Source organism: Ambystoma mexicanum, chromosome 7p (genome assembly GCF_040938575.1).
Source record: "Ambystoma mexicanum isolate Mex_15411 chromosome 7p, UKY_AmexF1_1, whole genome shotgun sequence".
Classification (NCBI taxonomy): Eukaryota; Metazoa; Chordata; class Amphibia; order Caudata; family Ambystomatidae; genus Ambystoma; species Ambystoma mexicanum.
In genome coordinates this window covers 882,672,491-882,690,697 of record NC_090939.1, presented here as the reverse complement: position 1 = coordinate 882,690,697, position 18,207 = coordinate 882,672,491, and the positions used below count along the sequence as shown (strand labels likewise).

The 18,207-nt window shown below is 47.7% G+C and overlaps 1 protein-coding gene across 2 annotated transcripts in view; it reads right to left on the bottom strand.

Annotated features, from left to right (window-relative positions):
- The window catches only part of RASA3 (RAS p21 protein activator 3), a 1,503,746-nt gene that overhangs the window by 205,133 nt on the left and 1,280,406 nt on the right, over nt 1–18,207 (bottom strand). For both annotated transcript variants that reach the window (XM_069637121.1, XM_069637122.1), the window contains exon 11: nt 15,254–15,402. In XM_069637121.1, coding sequence (XP_069493222.1) covers nt 15,254–15,402 — 149 coding nt within the window. The remainder of the gene's footprint in view (nt 1–15,253; nt 15,403–18,207) is intronic.

Here is an 18,207-nt window from a genome sequence, read left to right as displayed (position 1 = left end):
TATTGTGACTAATTTGATATCTATGACCGCCATGGGCTCGAAAGGCTTATGCGCAAGGACGCTGAGGACTATATTGAGGTCCCAGAATAGGTGTGGTTGTCTGACAGGTAGGTACATCCTTGTCAGCCCCACCAATGTCTTTTCATTACTGGGTTGGAAGTAGAGAACAATTTCCTGTCGGAGTTGCTGTAGGCGCCGATGGATGCAGGTAGGTTCGACATGCATCTACCTGGACCCCCGATGTAGCTATGTATGCTGAGAATGACAACACCTGATCGAGAGTGCCTGATACGGGATACAGTCCCATCTCCCTGACCCAGAAGCAGAACTTGGTCAATTTGCTTTTGTATTGCCTGCACGTAGCACGGCTTCTAGCACCTTGGATGATTTCAGATTGTCCTGGGACAGATTGAGGTGTCCTAGTGTTATCTGCTCAGGGACCAGGCTGCTAGGGCCGGGGACCAGGCTGCTAGGGCCGGGGAGGGGAACCACTGTCCCTCCCCACTCCCCCACACCGCTGCATCAGGTGAGGTTCCATCCTGACAGGTAAGGGTACCAGAGGCTGATCAACCTCCTGAAAATGTCGGGAGTACCAAGGCCTGGCCGGCCAATGCGGCACCATTAGGATCAGTCGCAGTTGGCGCGTCTCTGACTTTGTGGATGACCTTGTGCAGGAGGGGGAATCTGAGGGAACGCCTAAGCCCACATTCCTTCCCACTCTATCTGCAGTGCGTCCCCCACTGAGCCTTGGACCCCATACCTCCAGGACACAAACTGCTGACATGTCCGGTTGCACTCGGTCACAAACAGGTCTATGTGAGGGTGACCCCACCTGCTGAACATGTCCAGAAGACCCTTCTTGTTCAGCTGCCACTGGTAATTGTCGGAGCCCAGCCTGCTGAGTCTGTCAACCTCTAGGTTCGACTCCCTGGGGAGATGAACTGCCAATATCCAAATGTTCTGCTTGATAGCCCACTCGCAAATGTTGATTGCAAGCCTGCACATGGGGACCATTTGTTGAGGTAGTACATGCAAGTGGAGTTGTCTGTCTGAACACAGACCGAACTGCCCTTGACAATAGGAATGAAAGTCTTGAGCGCTAGCCAGATGGCCATCATCTCCAACCAGTTGATATGATTATGCTGTTCGTCCGTGGCCCAAAGACCATGCACCACGTGGCTGCCCAGAGTAGCTGCCCACCCTTGGAGGGAGGAGTCCGTTGCAATGAACAGTCTGCTTGCCATGAGGCTGGTTTCTTGCCTCCTCCACCCGAGATCCTGGTGGAAGTGAGCCGGTATGGTATATGCTGCCCATTGAGCCCTGGTTTCTTGCCTCTGTGAGGCCGAAAAAGTTAGCTGCAGTCTCACTTTTAGCCTGGCTTGAGGAACCGCCAGGAGACATACTGTGGTTACGATTCTGCTGAGGAGGTATCCAGTTGCCCCCTTGATTGCTGCTACTTTTTCCCCTCTGGGGAATATCCTCCGTCTTTGCATGTCCCACGAGAGTCCTAAGAACATTCAGGTCTGCGTAGGCTGCACATGCGACTTCTGGAAGTTGAGAGAGACGACCAGGTCGTACAGTATGTTCATTAGTTTCGAGGTTGTGCTCCTGGCCTGCTCTGGTGACTGCGGTCCGACTAGCCAGTCATCGAGGTATGGATATACATGGTGGCTGTCTGCCCTGTGCAGCGCAGCCACCAAGTTCATGAGCCTTGTGAAGACCCCTGGTGCAGAGTTGAGGCCAAACGGTAGTACTTTGTATTGAAAGTGCAGTTCCATAATCTGAAATCTGAGAAAGGAACAATGAGACTGCCAAATTGGAACATGTAAATAAGCGTCCTTGAGATCTAGGGAGCATGCCCAGTCTCCCCCACAAAGCACCTCTGCTATCAGAGCTGGCGTAACCATTTTGAATTTCTGCAAGGGTAGGTACATGTTTAAGAAGGATATATCTAGGACCACTCGCAGACATGCCTGGTTCTTCTTTTGAATAACGAAGATGCAGGATAAAATCCCAACCCTTGTGTGATTGGGACTTCCTCCACCGCCTTGCTCGTGATAAGTGAGTGCATCTCCGCTAGGAGTGATCGTGTGCCGATCTGGTTAAGGGGTAGAAGAGAAGGGGGGAGCGGAATGGGAATACTTCCATGCACTCGCCAAATAAATCATGATTCCACTGGTGCAGGATTTTCAGGAGCACAGGATCCTGGATTGGGTGATTGAACAAGCCACCAGGATCTATGAAGTACAGAAGCCCACAGAGTAAAAATACACCCAAAACTACCAAGCCCTCTAATACAGCTGCCACCGTAAAGGTGGCAGAGATGAAAACTACTCCACCATTGGATCTGGAGTGTGGGATGAAATAGCCATGAGCGCACATGCCCCTCAGTAAACGGCCTTCTTTGAATTAACATGGAAATAAGGCCCTGCAATTTCAAAACGAAAACGGCGCGAAATTAGGCAGCAAAACTTGGTGATGCCTAAAAAGTTAATTGCCTCGCATGAGGGAAGGACACGAGAAAACATTTGCAAAAAGTCTCGGGAAACTAAAGTTATATTGGCAGAAATGGCAGTCTCCAGCATGTAAATGAAAATGCCAAGATTGTGTGCAAGCTTGCGCAGCAGAAATGAGCTTTTCACTGTGACAGAAATAATGACATGTAAAAATCAGTTTTTCCCTTTCAATTAAAGATATGCTCCTTAAAAATGTTTGCAAGAGGGGCAACAAATTAACTGGAGTTCTGTTCATAAGGAGATCATCACAGAAGAATCATTTAGGTTACAAGAATCTACAAGGAAATGTGAAATGGCAACAGAATTAAAGGTTTTACGGCTGGAACTTTCCCCAGTAACATTTCAATTGTACCTTTAAAATTAACACTTTAAGCATTTAAAGTTAGAGCTAAAGTCTGGACATATATATTTATGTTGCCCTTCTGTAATTATTGTTTGCAGGTAACCACTGCTCAAGGGTTTTACATGTTGAAATTGTGCAATTCTAAGAGTTGATTTAAGAGCAAAATGCTTGCAGTGGGGGGTGAAAAGCCAAAGTCTTAGTTTCATTTCTGCTGCAAGTTCCTCAAGTGTGACACTAAATTCCAAAGGCTCGGTTCTCAGGGGGACAAGATGAGGTATTCTCCTGCTGCCCAGGTTTTAGGACTAAATCCATCTTAGGCTGTGATAAAGCTGGCCATCAGCCTTTGAAGCTTTGGGCTAATCTAAAGCCTCGCTCTTGGTCAGAACTAAAAACCAGATCTCTTCCGTGGGTGGGGGCTAGAATTAAGGAGGAGTTTCACAACCATTGCACAGAATTGGAGATATGCTGTTCAGGGGATAACTCTAGAAATATTAATCATACACTATTCATATGCAGATTTCTGAAAAGCTGTCCGAGAGCTGCATCTGATGAGCCAAAACCGATGTTGGTGACACCAACATACCAAAGATTCTGAGCGAAAACATGATTGTGATCTCCAAGTATGTGAGAACCATAAAGGTTTGAGGAAATATGTAAAATGCTATTCATATTCCAGCCACCAAAAGCCATATTTTTCAGTAATATAGTTTTGGCATAAACGTTAAAATACTGTAGCTTCACACCAATAGGTTTTACAGACATCAAACTGTCATTATGCCTACCTCCAAGGAGCCAGGTCCGACCCAGCAACCCCAGAGGCAGGCATCATTCCCCCCAGGAAAGTGCCAGTGGGCCCAAGCTGGGGCCCTTTGGAACACAGTCCTGGCGCCTTAGGCGCCAGGCTCATGTTGGACCCCTGTCCTGGCGCCTTAGGCGCCAGGCTCATAAAGCTAGACATGTGTTCAAGTGTTTTAATGTGCACTTACCTGATGCAGACCATGCTGCTACATCCAGGCCCTCTTGAGGCCTCAATGAAACTACTTTACCTGTGGGACTACTTTCCACCTGGGTGTGGTCGGGGAAGGATACATACCTGATCGGTGGAAGGATACATGCCTGGAACTTCTTCCAAAGCTATTTAAACCACGCCCGATCAGCAACCGACGCTTCGCGTTGTTCTGCTCCTCGCAGCTGGACGCTCACCGTGTCAGCTCCTGCATCTGGACTTCAGCCACGCCTGTCAGTATCCTGGGTCGCCTGCAAAAGGAGATCAGAGAGAATTGGAGAGAAAGAAGATCTTACCTGCTAAAGCTGCATCACTGGGACATCACACCGACGATCCTGAAAGGGAAGACATCATTTTAAAAGCATTTCGCTTCGATCGCTGCAGCGCTGCATTTCACTCACCTTTCCTGGGTGCCTCCATCTTCAGCAGCGATCATCCGGATCTGCACCCACTTCCCAGAGCCTAGAGAGAAAAGACAAGAAAACAAGGTGAGAGAAGGAAGGGAAATAGGAAAAGCTCACTTTCCTTCTAAGATTTACCTGTTGGGTCATTCCCATTTCATTTCGGGTCCTGCCGCTTCCTGGCATTCCGGACCCCGGCGCCAATGGGGAAAAAAGACAAAGACATTGAATGAGCGAATGCAAAGACATTACCTGAACGCTCATCCAGAACTTACACTTCGGGTCGGCGCCATATCTCCGGCATTCCGAACACCGGCCCCTAAGGGGAAAAAGACATAAGCATTAGCGCTTGCTGCAATAAGACAATGAACATTATTATTAAGCTTGAACTTTTGAACTTGCAACAGAACTCTTACAGCGCCTCACCTGAATAGTCAAGCTTATTTTGAACTCCCATCAAACCTCAATCCAGTGAAGTAACTGGGTTTCAACGCGCCACTGCATCAGAAGCAGGATGGAGAACTCATCCTTCCAGACCCTAAGGTGAGACTTCACGGGGAATCGTGGAAGGGTATCGAGGAGGGTTGGAAGGGAGTGGGATGCTTGAGCATTATTCCGTCAGTAGGTAATACTCCCTTTTCACGCACAGGGGAATATTCCTGCGAGCCAGAAAAGCCCGAGTAGAGGGGCCCTTCCTGTCCATCATCAGAGTCCTGCCCTTCACCATTGAAGAAGCATCAGCACTCGAAGCCAGACCTGCGCCTCTGTGGGAATCAGGTGAGCGTGACACAAACAAGGTTTATGCGATTCACTGAAAAATAAAGTATTCAGAAATGCTGGCACATGTGGCATAATATGATGACAAAGGGCATTGGTCAAACTGTGAGATTTCCATGTGCAAAAACCAGACCCCTGTCTCAGTTAGATGATGGATGGGGTATCCTCCCTTGGCTTCCCAGAACACTCCCACTTTCTTTGGACTCATCAGCCGCAGATGGGAGGGAACCCTTGAAAATTGCCCTATCAATTTTGCCAGAAAGATGACACAACTGTGATGTCATTTGCCTTATAAATAGGTCACTCTGCCTCATATGAGGGCCCTCCCTACCAACTATTGAAATGTGCAGCTGACCAAATCTGGAACCATACTTGCAGAGTTAGGCCTAACTCTTGGAGTGAAAGCAGGAGATGAGTGGGATATTTTTGGAGGACAGAGAGAGACCTTGACTGACCGCTTGATTGTCCCTGCCATGAGGCCCTGGTGCTCCCTTGATGTCTATCAAGTCGTCCTCTTTTAAGTATATATAACCCCACCCCAGCAATAGATTAAATAAGCCCTTTCTTTTTCAGAATTGCCATAGAGATTCCCCCATGGAAAAAATCCCTATCTTCTTTGTGTAATTCAGTTGTTTTCCATTTTAAAGATAGTTAACTTGTCTGTGCATTGTAGTAATTGTTTCCATTGAAAATCCATTGTTTGCCCGTGCATTTCTGTCATTTCCCATTGAACAATCTCCAGTTGCTTGGTAGATCCCTAGTATATTTTTCCAGTAAATCAATTATTTTCCACATTATTTCACTGGATCGAGAGAGTTAGAATTCGAAACTAACTCTCTCTTCCTAGTGTCTTGTGTGTCATTATAGTTTTAAAACATTTCCCGAAAGAATTAAATTCACTCTGCGCTATAAACAAATGTGTCCATGCGTTTAAATGTTGTTTTCCAAACAAATTTCGATTTGCATTTGTCCTTTTAAACCCAAACCGTGTTCCCTATTGTGAGTAATTCCTTTGCCCCTTTAAATGAAAACCGATTTTCCTATGCGAGTTCCCCATTGCGTGTGAACAATTTCCATTGGGATATCATAATTCTACACGGTAGCCTAATATACAGTCCAAGTGCAGAAATGGGAACAATGAAGGAAAAATAGCTTGAGGAAACACCCAATAATCTATTGTGCCCAGGGAAGGATATGGGGCAGATCAAGGCAAAGTTGAGCTTTGGCAAAGTTGGTCTTGCGGGAGAGCCGTTCCGAGGCCCAAAACCTCGGTAGTCCAACAGCCCCAAAAGCCGTTCCCGAGCAGGAGCTTTCCCACACGCTCACCCATGAGCAGGTACCTTTTATTAGGGTAGCCCTCCCCCGCGCAGGCCCAAAAGCCGGCTTCAGAACACTCTGTATGCGACGCAATGTTTCATTTATTACGAGCGCATCCCCTGAATAAGCTGTCCAAATGGGTATATGTGTCTTGGGATTTACAGTAATTTCTCTGTTAGTGTGAGCATTTAGACAAATAAAAAGAGCAGAGAGCCCAATTTGCATTATTTAATCAGAATTCTTCCGTGCTGACTCAGATGTGGTAATATGTATGCTTCCAAAGAACAAGTTACTTACCAACTGGTAACTTTCTTTCAACTGGATGTTCCTCCCAAAGTATTCCACGTCTTTGACATGTAAGGTCCACAGCTGTGCTGCTTTGGGAATTTTACAGCAGAGGGCATCCTGCTTCGATGGCATCGGGTCGATGTCCCTCGAAGGCCTCCGTCGAAGGTGACTTCATCGGATGTAGCACACACGGCACCTGAAGCCTCAGTTCATGTTTTTTCCCTCCACAACGTGTGACATACCCGCACACAATGCATTCGTGACTGCACATAGCCTTGCGGGAACACAAGCTGCAATAGCATAGGAAATTCTTCAGAGGGCAGGCAGGGAGGGCGATGAGGAATACGTTGGAGGAACATGAAGTCAAAAGAACGTTACCAGTATGTAACTTGTTCTTCGAATGGATTGTGTCCTCCAACGTATCCCACATCTTTGACAGACTCCCAAAGCAGTATCAGTGATTGGAGGAGGGAGAAGAATTTAGATATACCCAATCAGATGGCAGAATAAAGCACTGCTTTACCAAAAACCCTATTTTCACCATGGAAAGTATCCAGGGAGTAATGCTTGACACAGGTGTGGATGGAAGACCACGTTGCAGTATCACAAATGTTCTTAACAGGAACTCCCCATTGCAGGGCTGTGGATGTAGCCCCGCCCCTGGTGGAGTGAGCTTGCAAACCCTCAGGAGGGTCCTTGCCAGCCAATCTAACATTCAGCAATAGTGAGGATAATCCACCTGGACAAGGTCTTTTTGGTAACAGCCTGGCCAGATCGGTGTCCAATATACCCCCCCAAAAATAAAATTGGTTGTCCACTCTGACCCTGGACATCCTAGAAATATAAAAGCTCAAAGCTCTCCTAGGGTCCAACCTATGGAATCTCTCCTCTTCCTTACTAGGATGATGAGGAGGATAGAAAGCAGGAAGTACCACCTTCTGAAACTCAGACACTATCTTAGGTAAGAAGGAAGGACGTACTGTCAGTACTACCCTATCCTTGTGGAACAAAGTAAAGGGTGGCTTAGACGAAAGTGCCTGCAACTCGCTCACTCTGCGAGCAGATGTAACTGCAATCAAGAAAACCGCCTTGAAGGTCAACAGTCTAAAACGACAAGAGTGCAAAGGTTCAAACGGAGCACCCATCAAGAATTTCAAGACTAAATTCAAATCCCAAACCGGCACCTGAAAAGGGGACTGCAGGAACACATTTGTGAGCCCTTTTAGAAACTGGGTAATCAAAGGAATCTTAAAATAAGAACATTCTTCAGACGAGCGCTTGAAAATAGCTAGACCTGACAGGTAACCTTTAATGGTACCCACTTGAAGACCCTTGTGGGCCAAATAAAGCAAGAAAGAACCATCGGAATGGAACACTGAAAAGGATCGACATTGTGTCCTCTGCACCAGTTGCAAAACTTACGCCAATGGTACAGGGATTTGGTTGCCGGACGCCTGGCCGAAAGCAACACCTCCATCACGTCATCCGGGCGGTCCCAATCCTTAAGACTCAACCTTTCAGAAACCATGCGTGAAGGTTGAGAATCTTGACCTCTGGATGGAGGCACCACACCACCCCCCCTCTAGCCTCCCCTCCAGCCCCCCCCCTCCAGCTCACGCGTGATCGAGAAGATCTGCTCTTTGGGGAAGCGGTGTGGAGGACAGATGGACATTTCTAGAAGGTCCGGTTACCACGCTCTCCTGGCCCAATCCGGAGCAATTCGGATCATGCAGAACTTAAACCTCTGCGACCTCCTTAGAACATGAGGAATGACAGGGATCAGAGGAAACGCGTATAGAAGTGGGAATGACCAATCCACGACAAACACGTGCCCTAAAGCTCCTCTCGGAGGAAATTCCCTTGAGCAATATGCCTTGCACTTTCGGTTGGCACCGGTCGTGAACAAATCCACTTCAGGGGTTACCCAAAGGGTGAAGATCTCTTGAATAACTTCCTGAGCTAACTCCCACCCGTGGGAGACCGCGCTCTGCCTGCTCAGAGCATCCGCCGCCGCATTTTCCTCTCTGGCCAGATGAACTGCCGAGAGTGAGATTCATTGCTGTATCGCCCAGAACCAGAGCTACATCGCCTCTCTGCAAAGTGGAAGTGACCAGTCACCTCCCTTTTTGCATGATCACTATGTTGTCCGTCATGATCAGGACAGTCTTCCCTCGCAAAAATGGCAGAAAAGCGTTTAGGGCTAGCCTGATGGCCCTCAGCTCCAAAAGATTTATATGCAGTTTGGACTCCGACGGAGACCAACGACTGCTAATGGTCAGCTCGTTGGCGTGAGCTTCCTGTGAGGGAAGCATCCATCACTACAATCACCTCCGGCCACGGTTGCCAAAAAATGCTCTCCCTTCATCAAATTCCCTTCGCTGGCCCACCATAGAAGATCCTGTGAGACCGTGAGTGGAATCTGAAGGATATCTGACATTTTGCCTGATAATTGCAACCACTGCGTTTTGAGAGCCCATTGAAGGGATCTCATCCTCAGTCTGGCCTCTGGCACCAGAAAAATGCATGATGCCATGAGGCCGAGCAACCTTAAGAATTCGAAAGCCGGGAGACTCTGGGCATGTTGAAATTTGTTGACCATCTGTACAATGTGATGAGCCCTCACCTTGGACATGTCCAACACTGCTCCGATGTATTGGAGATGCTGGGAAGGTGTCATGTGGGACTTCCTGAAATTGAGGGAGAAGCCTAGTTCATGAAGGGAATGGCAGGTGACTTCTAGATGAGCCAAGGCTTGTTCCGGACAATGCGTCCTGATCAGCCAATCGTCCAGGTAGGGGTAGACATGACCCCCCCTCCTGAGATATGCTGCTACCACCACGAGCTTGGTGAAGACCCTCAGGGAGTAGGTAAACCTGAATGGCAGGATCTGAAACTGCAAGTGCGAGTTGCCAACCGCAAACCTCAGGTATTTTCTGTGCTTTGGATGGATCGGCACATGAAAATAAGCATCCTGTAGGTCCAATGACACCAACCAATCCTGTAGTCGAAGGGCCTGAAGGACCTGAGAAAGAATGACCATCTTGAACTTGTCCTTCCTGAGGAATTTGTTCAAGCAACGCAAGTGCAAGATGGGTCTCAGTCCTCCGTCTTTCTTGGGAATCAGAAAATAGGGGGAATGCCAGCCCTTGTTCCTCTCCACCACAGGCACTAGTTCTATAGCGCCTTTCTCCAGCAGGGTCAAGATTTCCTGCACAAGCAGCAGATTCGGAATCTTCAAAGAGAGCTTCCCCAGTGGATTGTCGTAAGGCCGACTCAGGAAGGGTAGGCAGTTGTCGTGGGCTATTGTTTCCAGAACCCACGCATCTTAAGTAATGGCTTGCCACTCTTCGAGATGCTGAGACAATCTGCCCCCAACCGGCGAACAATGAGACCTGGCCTCATAGCTGTATTGGAGTAGCTGCGCCAGCACCTGAAGGCAAAGGGGCTGCTGCTTGAGCGGTTTTGGCACCTTTTCCCTGTCCACCACGAGGAACTTTACGTTGGCCCCTTTGACTGGTCGTGCTTCTTGCTCTACCAAAAGAGGAGTAGTAACGAAAGGAACCACCCCTCCACTGCTGTCCCGTAGGACGAAAAGGCGGAGGTTGACACACAGCTGCGCCCAAAGATTTAGCAGCTGCTTTGGAGGTCTGCAACCTCTGAAGGTTCTCGTCAGCCTCGCTGCCAAACAAATGAGGCATCAAAGGTGCTCGCAGCCATGGACTGGCTGACACTATCAGCAGTGTCCAACCCAGACTGAAGGGATTCATGCATGGCATCCTTGCCATCCTGCACAATAGCAAGAAACACATCCCCTTCTTCCCCTTTGGGAATATGCTCAGCCGCCAGAGAGACAATTCCACAGAGTGTGTGAAAATGTTGCTAAGGCACAGGTGGAGTTGGCCGATTTCAGTGCCATACTTGCAGCCGAAAATACCTTGCGTGCCCATCCATCGACTCACTTGTCGTCCTTATAAGGAGGGATGGAAGGGTACAGCGCCTGCCTCGAGGTGGCCGTGGCCGCCTGAACCACCAAAGTATCAGGAGTGGGGTGTGTGAATGGGTAGCTGCGGTCGCTACTGGATGGGTGGTATTTCTTAGTCAACAACTTGTTGACCACCGGAAGAGACTCTGGGTTGTTCCAAGTAGCAGCCACCCTTTTCTGTAACGCCATGGCAAAAGGCAACACTGGGTCAGTGGACGGACCCCGATCTAAAATGTCTGTCAGGTCATACTGGTCGTATTTAACTGGAGGGCCGGACCACCCTAGGTACCCTGTAACTCTCGGCATCAATTGCCTATAGGATGATATAGCATGAGCCCCAGGCTCTGACCTACCAAACTCCATTTCAGGAGATGTGTCAAGGCCACTGGCATCATTTAAAGACTGATGCAGATCCTCCATCCGACTGTCCTTAGAAAAGACAATGGGCCTCATTACGAGTCCGGCGATAGACGTGCCGGAAAAACCGGCACGCTGCCGCCGGACCCGAAATACCATTCCGCCTCCGTGATTGCCAGAATCACTGGGGCATTACAACCCCGGTGACCCGGTAATTCCGAAGGCGGAATTCCATAAATCCCCATTCACATGGAGTCCAATAGGACTCCATGGGGATGGGGACAATGGAAACACTGGTTCCATCTATGACGGAGCCAGGGTTTCCATTTCCCCCTGCAGGTGGGTGGCGTTACTCCCGTCAGGTCAGACCTGGTGGGAGTGACACCTCCCGCCTGCAGAACTCTGAATCAGCCGGTCCGGAAAACAACGGTGGTGGCGGATTTACCCCCACCATTGTTTCCAGACCGGCAGGGTCATAATGAGGCCCAATGTCAGGAACTTCAGGTGTTTCACCAGGAATATCAAAAGGCTCCAACTCCACATCAGACTACTCATATGTTCTGTAGAGAATGAAAGAACTCCTTCCTAGGTACAGGAGCAGACCTGGATTCAAGAATATGCTTCACAGTCTTAGACAGAGCCTTTCTTGGAGGACACAGCCACACGGGCCTCCAATAGCAAATTCTAGCCCATAGGCCCCCGAGGGCTTCGACGTCGACAAAGGTGCCAAAGGCTCCGAGGGCCCGACCGAGGTCAAAGCCCTGACAGCCGCACTCGTTGGACACGGTGCTGGCGGTGTCAACGCCTTCCTTGACCCCTTCATAGACTTCGGCGGTTTCAGTGGTGACGAAGACCACGACCTGGAACGTCTCTGGCGATCTAACGGATCCTTGTCCGAACAGGACCTCGATGGTTCCCAATGTTTATCACGCCGACTGCCTGGCCCCGAGAGGGTGCAAGCGTCGGACCGATGCCATTCCCTGCCGGCTTCAACCGAAGGCGCGGACGGAACAGACGCTTAAGATTGAAAAATCTCCAGCATTTTCTCCCTAAATGCCTCCCATTCCTCCGGAATAGGGGATTTAGTGGGACAAGGCACTTTCCTCGCTGAGCCATCATCTGATGAGGACAGGGAAGGCGAACGGTGACGCCGCTTTTGGGAGTGCCTCAATGAGGAGGAGTGGCGGGAACCACTCCAGGACCGAGATCCTCTGGACTCCCTCCGAAGGGGAGAGTCACCCTTCGAGTCATCAGTGCAAAGACCAGTAGTCTTTTTGTATTTACGGGGTTTGGAAACCCGACCTACCTGCAATTTCCCCTCGCAATGAATGGCAGTCAACGACTGGCACTTCGAGCAGTCGTCCGTGTCATGGCTCTCACCCAGACACCACAAGCAGATATGGTGCGGGTCCGTGATGGACATCTTGGACTTCCAGTCCCAGCATTTTTTTAAGCCAGATTGCGGGGTCGTCGGGGTTGAAGACATTATCCAAGTAGATAACACGAGGCGTGCCGAGTTCTCGAAGAAAACACGTTTGGGGAAAAAACGGAACTGAAGCTACAGGCGTTGTGTGTGCTACTTATAACATCCGATGACATTGCCCTCAACGGAGGCCTTCGAGGGATATTGACCCGACACCAGGCTGTGACTATAAATGAGGGGAGTATAGCATTGCATGTGATGCCGAATAAAGAGTCTAGCAGTCGACATTTCATTGTGTTGCATTTTCCTTCACTGTGAATTCAGTTTAAAAACTCATACATTTGTAGGATTTTACTGTGATCTCCTAGTTAGGATGGGTAAATTACAGATATAATCCAATTTTTGCATGACATGTTTCTAAATCGATTTATATAATGTCAGGTTACTGTTATGTGCAACTTCTGTACTTTTAAATGCATCACTATAAAACTATTTGTTTATCTGTTCAAACCCGGCCCTTAACAAATACTTCTATCCGCTTTGAATGGGAAAACGTGCCCTTGAATCGCTGGCTGGGCCAAAATCCTGGTTTCACCACTTATGCTAAGTGTGTGATCCTGGGCAAATCATTTAATCCCATGGCATCTCAAATGCAAACCATTGTGAGTACAGAGACAAAACATCCTCCTTAACAATGAGGCAGATTTAGGTGGTCATTTTCCAATCCACCAGAGAGGTAAATGAAGTGCAAAAACCATATCTTAAAGATTTACACTGTTTTTATTTGTTTTACTGCATTTGCCACTGCAGGGTATTTTCAAGGTTTTGCCTGGCTCAGGTGGAGTTCCAGAACAAAAACTTGTGTGCCCACCACCCCATACGCTCCCCCTTTACAAAACAAATGCATATCCCCCCAGCATCTGGTTGGATTACGGCACATCTATATTAGATTCATATGGAAAACGGCAGCTTTGAGCAACTGGTAAAACCTGGCGGATTCCATATGAATTCAAGTGAATACACATGCATGGCAGGAGGCATTTATGAATGCACTATGAAGTGTAAAGAATGCACTGGACCTCATGAATGTCCATGCATTTGCATTTTACTGTGCAAACAAATCACATTTTTATTTTTTGTATTTGTGCTTTTGATTATATAATAACAATTTGATAGCACATAACATACATTATTATTACCCAATCGAAATTGGTGTTCACTTTATTGACCTTAGAAGGTTGAAAGGCTGAGCCATTTTACTGGCTTACAATCCTTTACGCATACAAAAAAATATACATAAAATACTTACACATGAGGTGTACACAACATTACATTTCTCATTACAATCCATCATTACCGACTCTTAATAAATAACCTTGATCTCCATTAACATATCAAACACCATTATTAAAATCTTACAAAATCCATTTCCACCACCTTTAAAACTACCCTCATACTGATAGTTGGAATTCTTTCCGTATAAAGTAGGGTGCGGCCGTCATTACAAAGGGACCCCCTGAATAAATATCACAGCAGAATCCATCTGAGTTAATCGATATGACGTCACTGACAAACATTTGAGATACCCTTCATGTAACAGGGGACAACCAGTCAATATGTGCTTAATGATCTCTACCTCTGTATTACACAGTCTACATTTCTGACTCTCCTACAGAATTTGGTTCCACCTCCAATATTTTCCTAGGTTTCCAATGAATTAAACCTTTGTCTCATGATAACCCCCCTTAAAGAGACACATTGAGTTTTTACAATATACGCAACAGCGCGTGGGAAAGGGAACCATGTCTCAGAATATTTTTGGTCCTTAGGCTTAGAGGATAATTTCTCAAGCAGCATCCCTCTATTCCAAATTTTCGCTATCAATTTCATTTGTCTACTACTAACCCCCAAATTAAAAGTATCAACATGTCATTGGTGGACAGCTAAAATACAAATGCTAGAGAGCCTTCCTCTCTACAGTCAATAGAGGGAAGATAATGACTTGGTTTGTTACCGTCAGTAAAATCTGCCAAGCAACTTTTGGATGATCAGGTTTGAAGCTAAGTTAGACAACTAAAAGTCTATAGACCAAAACGAATTAAAATGATCAGGTTTGAACCCGAGTTATACACCGATCTGCTCATGGTTTAATTTATGCAGCCAGCCTGTGTCGCTCTGCAGTTTTCACTAGGGATTGTGAACATTTATGGGTTCCTTATCTCTTTAAGCACCCTTGTGTGGTCATAGATCATAGCTATCCATATAGTATTACTTGTCTTTCTGATCCTCCTTGCTTCGAAGCACGACAACTTTTATACCAAAACAGGGCAAAATTAGTCTGTGATTAATGGGTGTCTTTGAGAGATGACTGCACTAGGCTGGCAGAATCACATTTGAAGCAAATGCTTAAAAAGGACACCATTACACTGAGGTTTTTGCTTGAAAATATCTATTTGTAATGTTTCAGTGTGCCAGGTTCCCAAGGTACTACTTACACATTGTGAAAGCGAGGGAAATTATGAATCGAGCGGGGGTGGAGGGGAGAAGGGGTGGTAAATGGCGAGAGACACTAAAAGAAAATGATACAAATGGATAATGAAACACGCAGAACATGATGCACATAGAAAGTGAGACAAATAGAGAGCTATCTGACATGGTCGGGGAGACAGGGTAAATTTAATAGAAATAGGTCAGCAAGACCAAGTAGGACCCCGGCATGAGAGCCATTTTTGAATCTTATCAGGTATGAGCCCTGGTACACCTAAAGCATAAATTGACAAGTACTTGCACTTATTTTTTATCATATAAAGCACTGACTAAGACAATAGGCAGAGGCTACTTACTGCGTTCTATTCACCTCGGCATTGGCAATGGCGCTTATGAACGGAACAATTTTCCCATAGTGCAGGAACAGCCGAACCAGCGGAATGGCCGCTTCCTGTTTTTCTCTGCAAACTTCACCGAGCACGTGTGCAGCAGATGCCGAAACAGGCTGAATAATGAATGAAGTAAAGGGGGTGGGAGGTGATGGGTAGGAGTGAGATAAGGAAAAACCACTGTTAGAACGATATACTTAATGCAGTTCAGGATATACATATGTCAATAAGTGGGTACATAAAATAAACGTTGAATCTGCCAGCTCATAATCACATTAAAAGCTGGTACTGTTTGCATGCATGTATTAGGATCAGTGCTTTAAGTGGGCCGCGGCTGAGCCCGAGTAGTCTCCAAAAGGTGGGGCTGAGCCAGGGTCCTGCAGGGGCCACCCGGTCCCACCATGCCACGGCAGGTCAATATCCCGCCAAGATGAGCCTGCCGCCATGATTAAGTCATTAAAGTTACTCACTATAGTGACTAGAGTACTCATAGTACATAGTCCCCTTTCCTCCATCCTTGTAGGCATCCCCCAACATGGGAACCAGAACTTTTGGCAGAGAAGAATTGAGTTTCCCTTTAAATTTAGTATAGTGCGCAGGGTGCGGCCTTGGCCATGGGACTGCCCCGCCGAGGCCCCGACCACCGGTGCTTCACCTCAGTCCCCTTTGAACACATCGGACACTTTGATACCTGGCTCCTCTTAGTACATATTAGTTCTTGACATACTAGCAGGGGACGGCAGGTTGTACGTATGAAGGTAAGGGGACTATGAGCACTCTAGTCACTACAGTGAGTTACTTTAATTACTCACATGTCCCGTCCCTTTTCCTCCATCCTTGTGGGTGATTCCACCGAACAAGAACATATGGTGGAGCGGTGATAACATGCCTCATATATAGGACAAACAAAAAAGGTTCTTCAGAACTGCCTGACCAAACTCTGCATTGCGCCTGGAGCTGGTGTCCAGTAAGTAGTACCTACAGACGGCCGCCAGAGTGGCCCAAGTAGCCGCCTTGATGATGATATCCCAAGAAACATGTCTCTGAAACGCTGTGGCCTTGGCTCTGACCGACGGGCAAGAATCCCCTTGTGAACGTGTTTTTCAATGACAGGGTATACCTTAGGGAAGGCCTGAACCATCCAACGTTCGATGGAAGCCAAAATTCCGAGGACAGACTCTGGGAGGTGGCACTCTGCGATCCCTTACCCACTGGGGTCAAAGAAGAGGATGAACTTGATCGCCCATCCGAGGGCAGTCCGGTAGGGTCCCTGAGACCCGCAGCCTGGGAGCTGGTAGCCAGGAAGGTCTCCGGACTGCCAGAAACCTGAAAGCGAGGAACCCCGATCCATGCGCTGTGGAGCCGTGCTGAGCAGAGGGTCTACCTTGTCTCGACGTGGGGTCCTGGAGACAAAGTCCTTAAGGTGGGGGGAGGAGATGTGTGGAAGATCACTCTCCACTGCGACAACCGATTCCTCAATGCCCTGTCACTGAGAGCGTTGCAAGCCGAACATGCGTCTCAGCAGTGGTCGTGCCCCAAACACTCAAGACCGAGAGCATGGCTGTCCAAGGCCGGGAATGAGCAGTCGCATGAGGTACATCTCATGAATCCTCCTGTGGCTGACATGCGCCAGCGGAGGTTAAAAAGGTTGAAAAAACTAAACAGCGAGCAAGCAGAAAGCTAAAAGTCTCTGTGCTGGCTGCCAGGACTGACACTGTCCATGCAGAAAAAGAGACTGAGGTGAGGCGCAGGAGCCTCTGTGGGGAGTTCCCATGCCCTTGGCTGCGCCCCAGCATGCTATACTAAATTTAAAGGGGAAGCTACATTTTTCGCTGCCAAAGGGACATTTGAGTAAGGTAGCGGTGACTGACAGAAGTGCTTGCCAGCCACAGCATTGCTCAAACTAGTTTGCGCAACACTGTGGCTGGCTGGCACGTTTGTCAGTCACAGTGCAGGAAACAAACAACGTCCCCAACATTAACCTTTTGTCTCCACTCCCTGTTGTGTATGTTACAGGGCAAGGCTGAGAGTAAGAATTCCGTCCTCAAAGAAATTCGAAACCATTATATTTACATGACGGTTTGTTTTTTTGATGCTCCATCTCAGCCAATGTTAAACGCGTGGTATAAGCAGTGCATTGTTTACATTCTCATGTGGGGGGGGGGGATGGAGCATAGGAGTGGAATGGTGTGGGCGCAGCCCGTCACCAAATGACCTAAAATGCCAGTTCTTCATTTGGAAAACTGATTGTGGTGGGCTCCGATTTTTGCAACTTCGAAATCGGAACAACACATGGCAAAGCTGTGTTGACACATTGTAAAAACCCCATTCGTGACAGTGTTAGATAAATGTGCCAGAAGGCTGCATACAGTTTACAAAAATCCCTAAGAGACTTGCCTAAAATCAGGTTATCCTGATACCTAAACCAGACCGTCTCCTGTCCCTCAGGCCTTGCTGAGTCATCGCGGCACAGTTTCTGCCAGCAGACATTACGGTTGAGCCCCGAGCTCCGCCCCCATCAGTGGGACCACTGTGGGAACTCACAGTGACAGTGCTAGTGGTAGAGGCTGAGATCACTGCACAATAGCAACATGTGAACTTTGGCCTCCTCTGAGCACACAAATCAATTAGGACAATGACCATAGGCAATGTCCCGGATAACTAAGCACAATACTTACTATTTAGAAATGAAGGGATTAAGTCTAGTGGTTTTGTTAATTTGTTTTTGGATAATTTTGTAATGTCCGTTACAAAGATGAACCACGTGTGTGCATAGAATGCGGCCTCCCATTTATGAAGTGTAGGTGATTTGCTATTGGCAACAGCTAGTGTGTCTTAGACCAAGTCCATCAGACAAGCCGCCCCCCCTCCCCCGCCTCCCTATTTCCCCCCCCCCCACTTAAAGCACGTATTACGTTTTA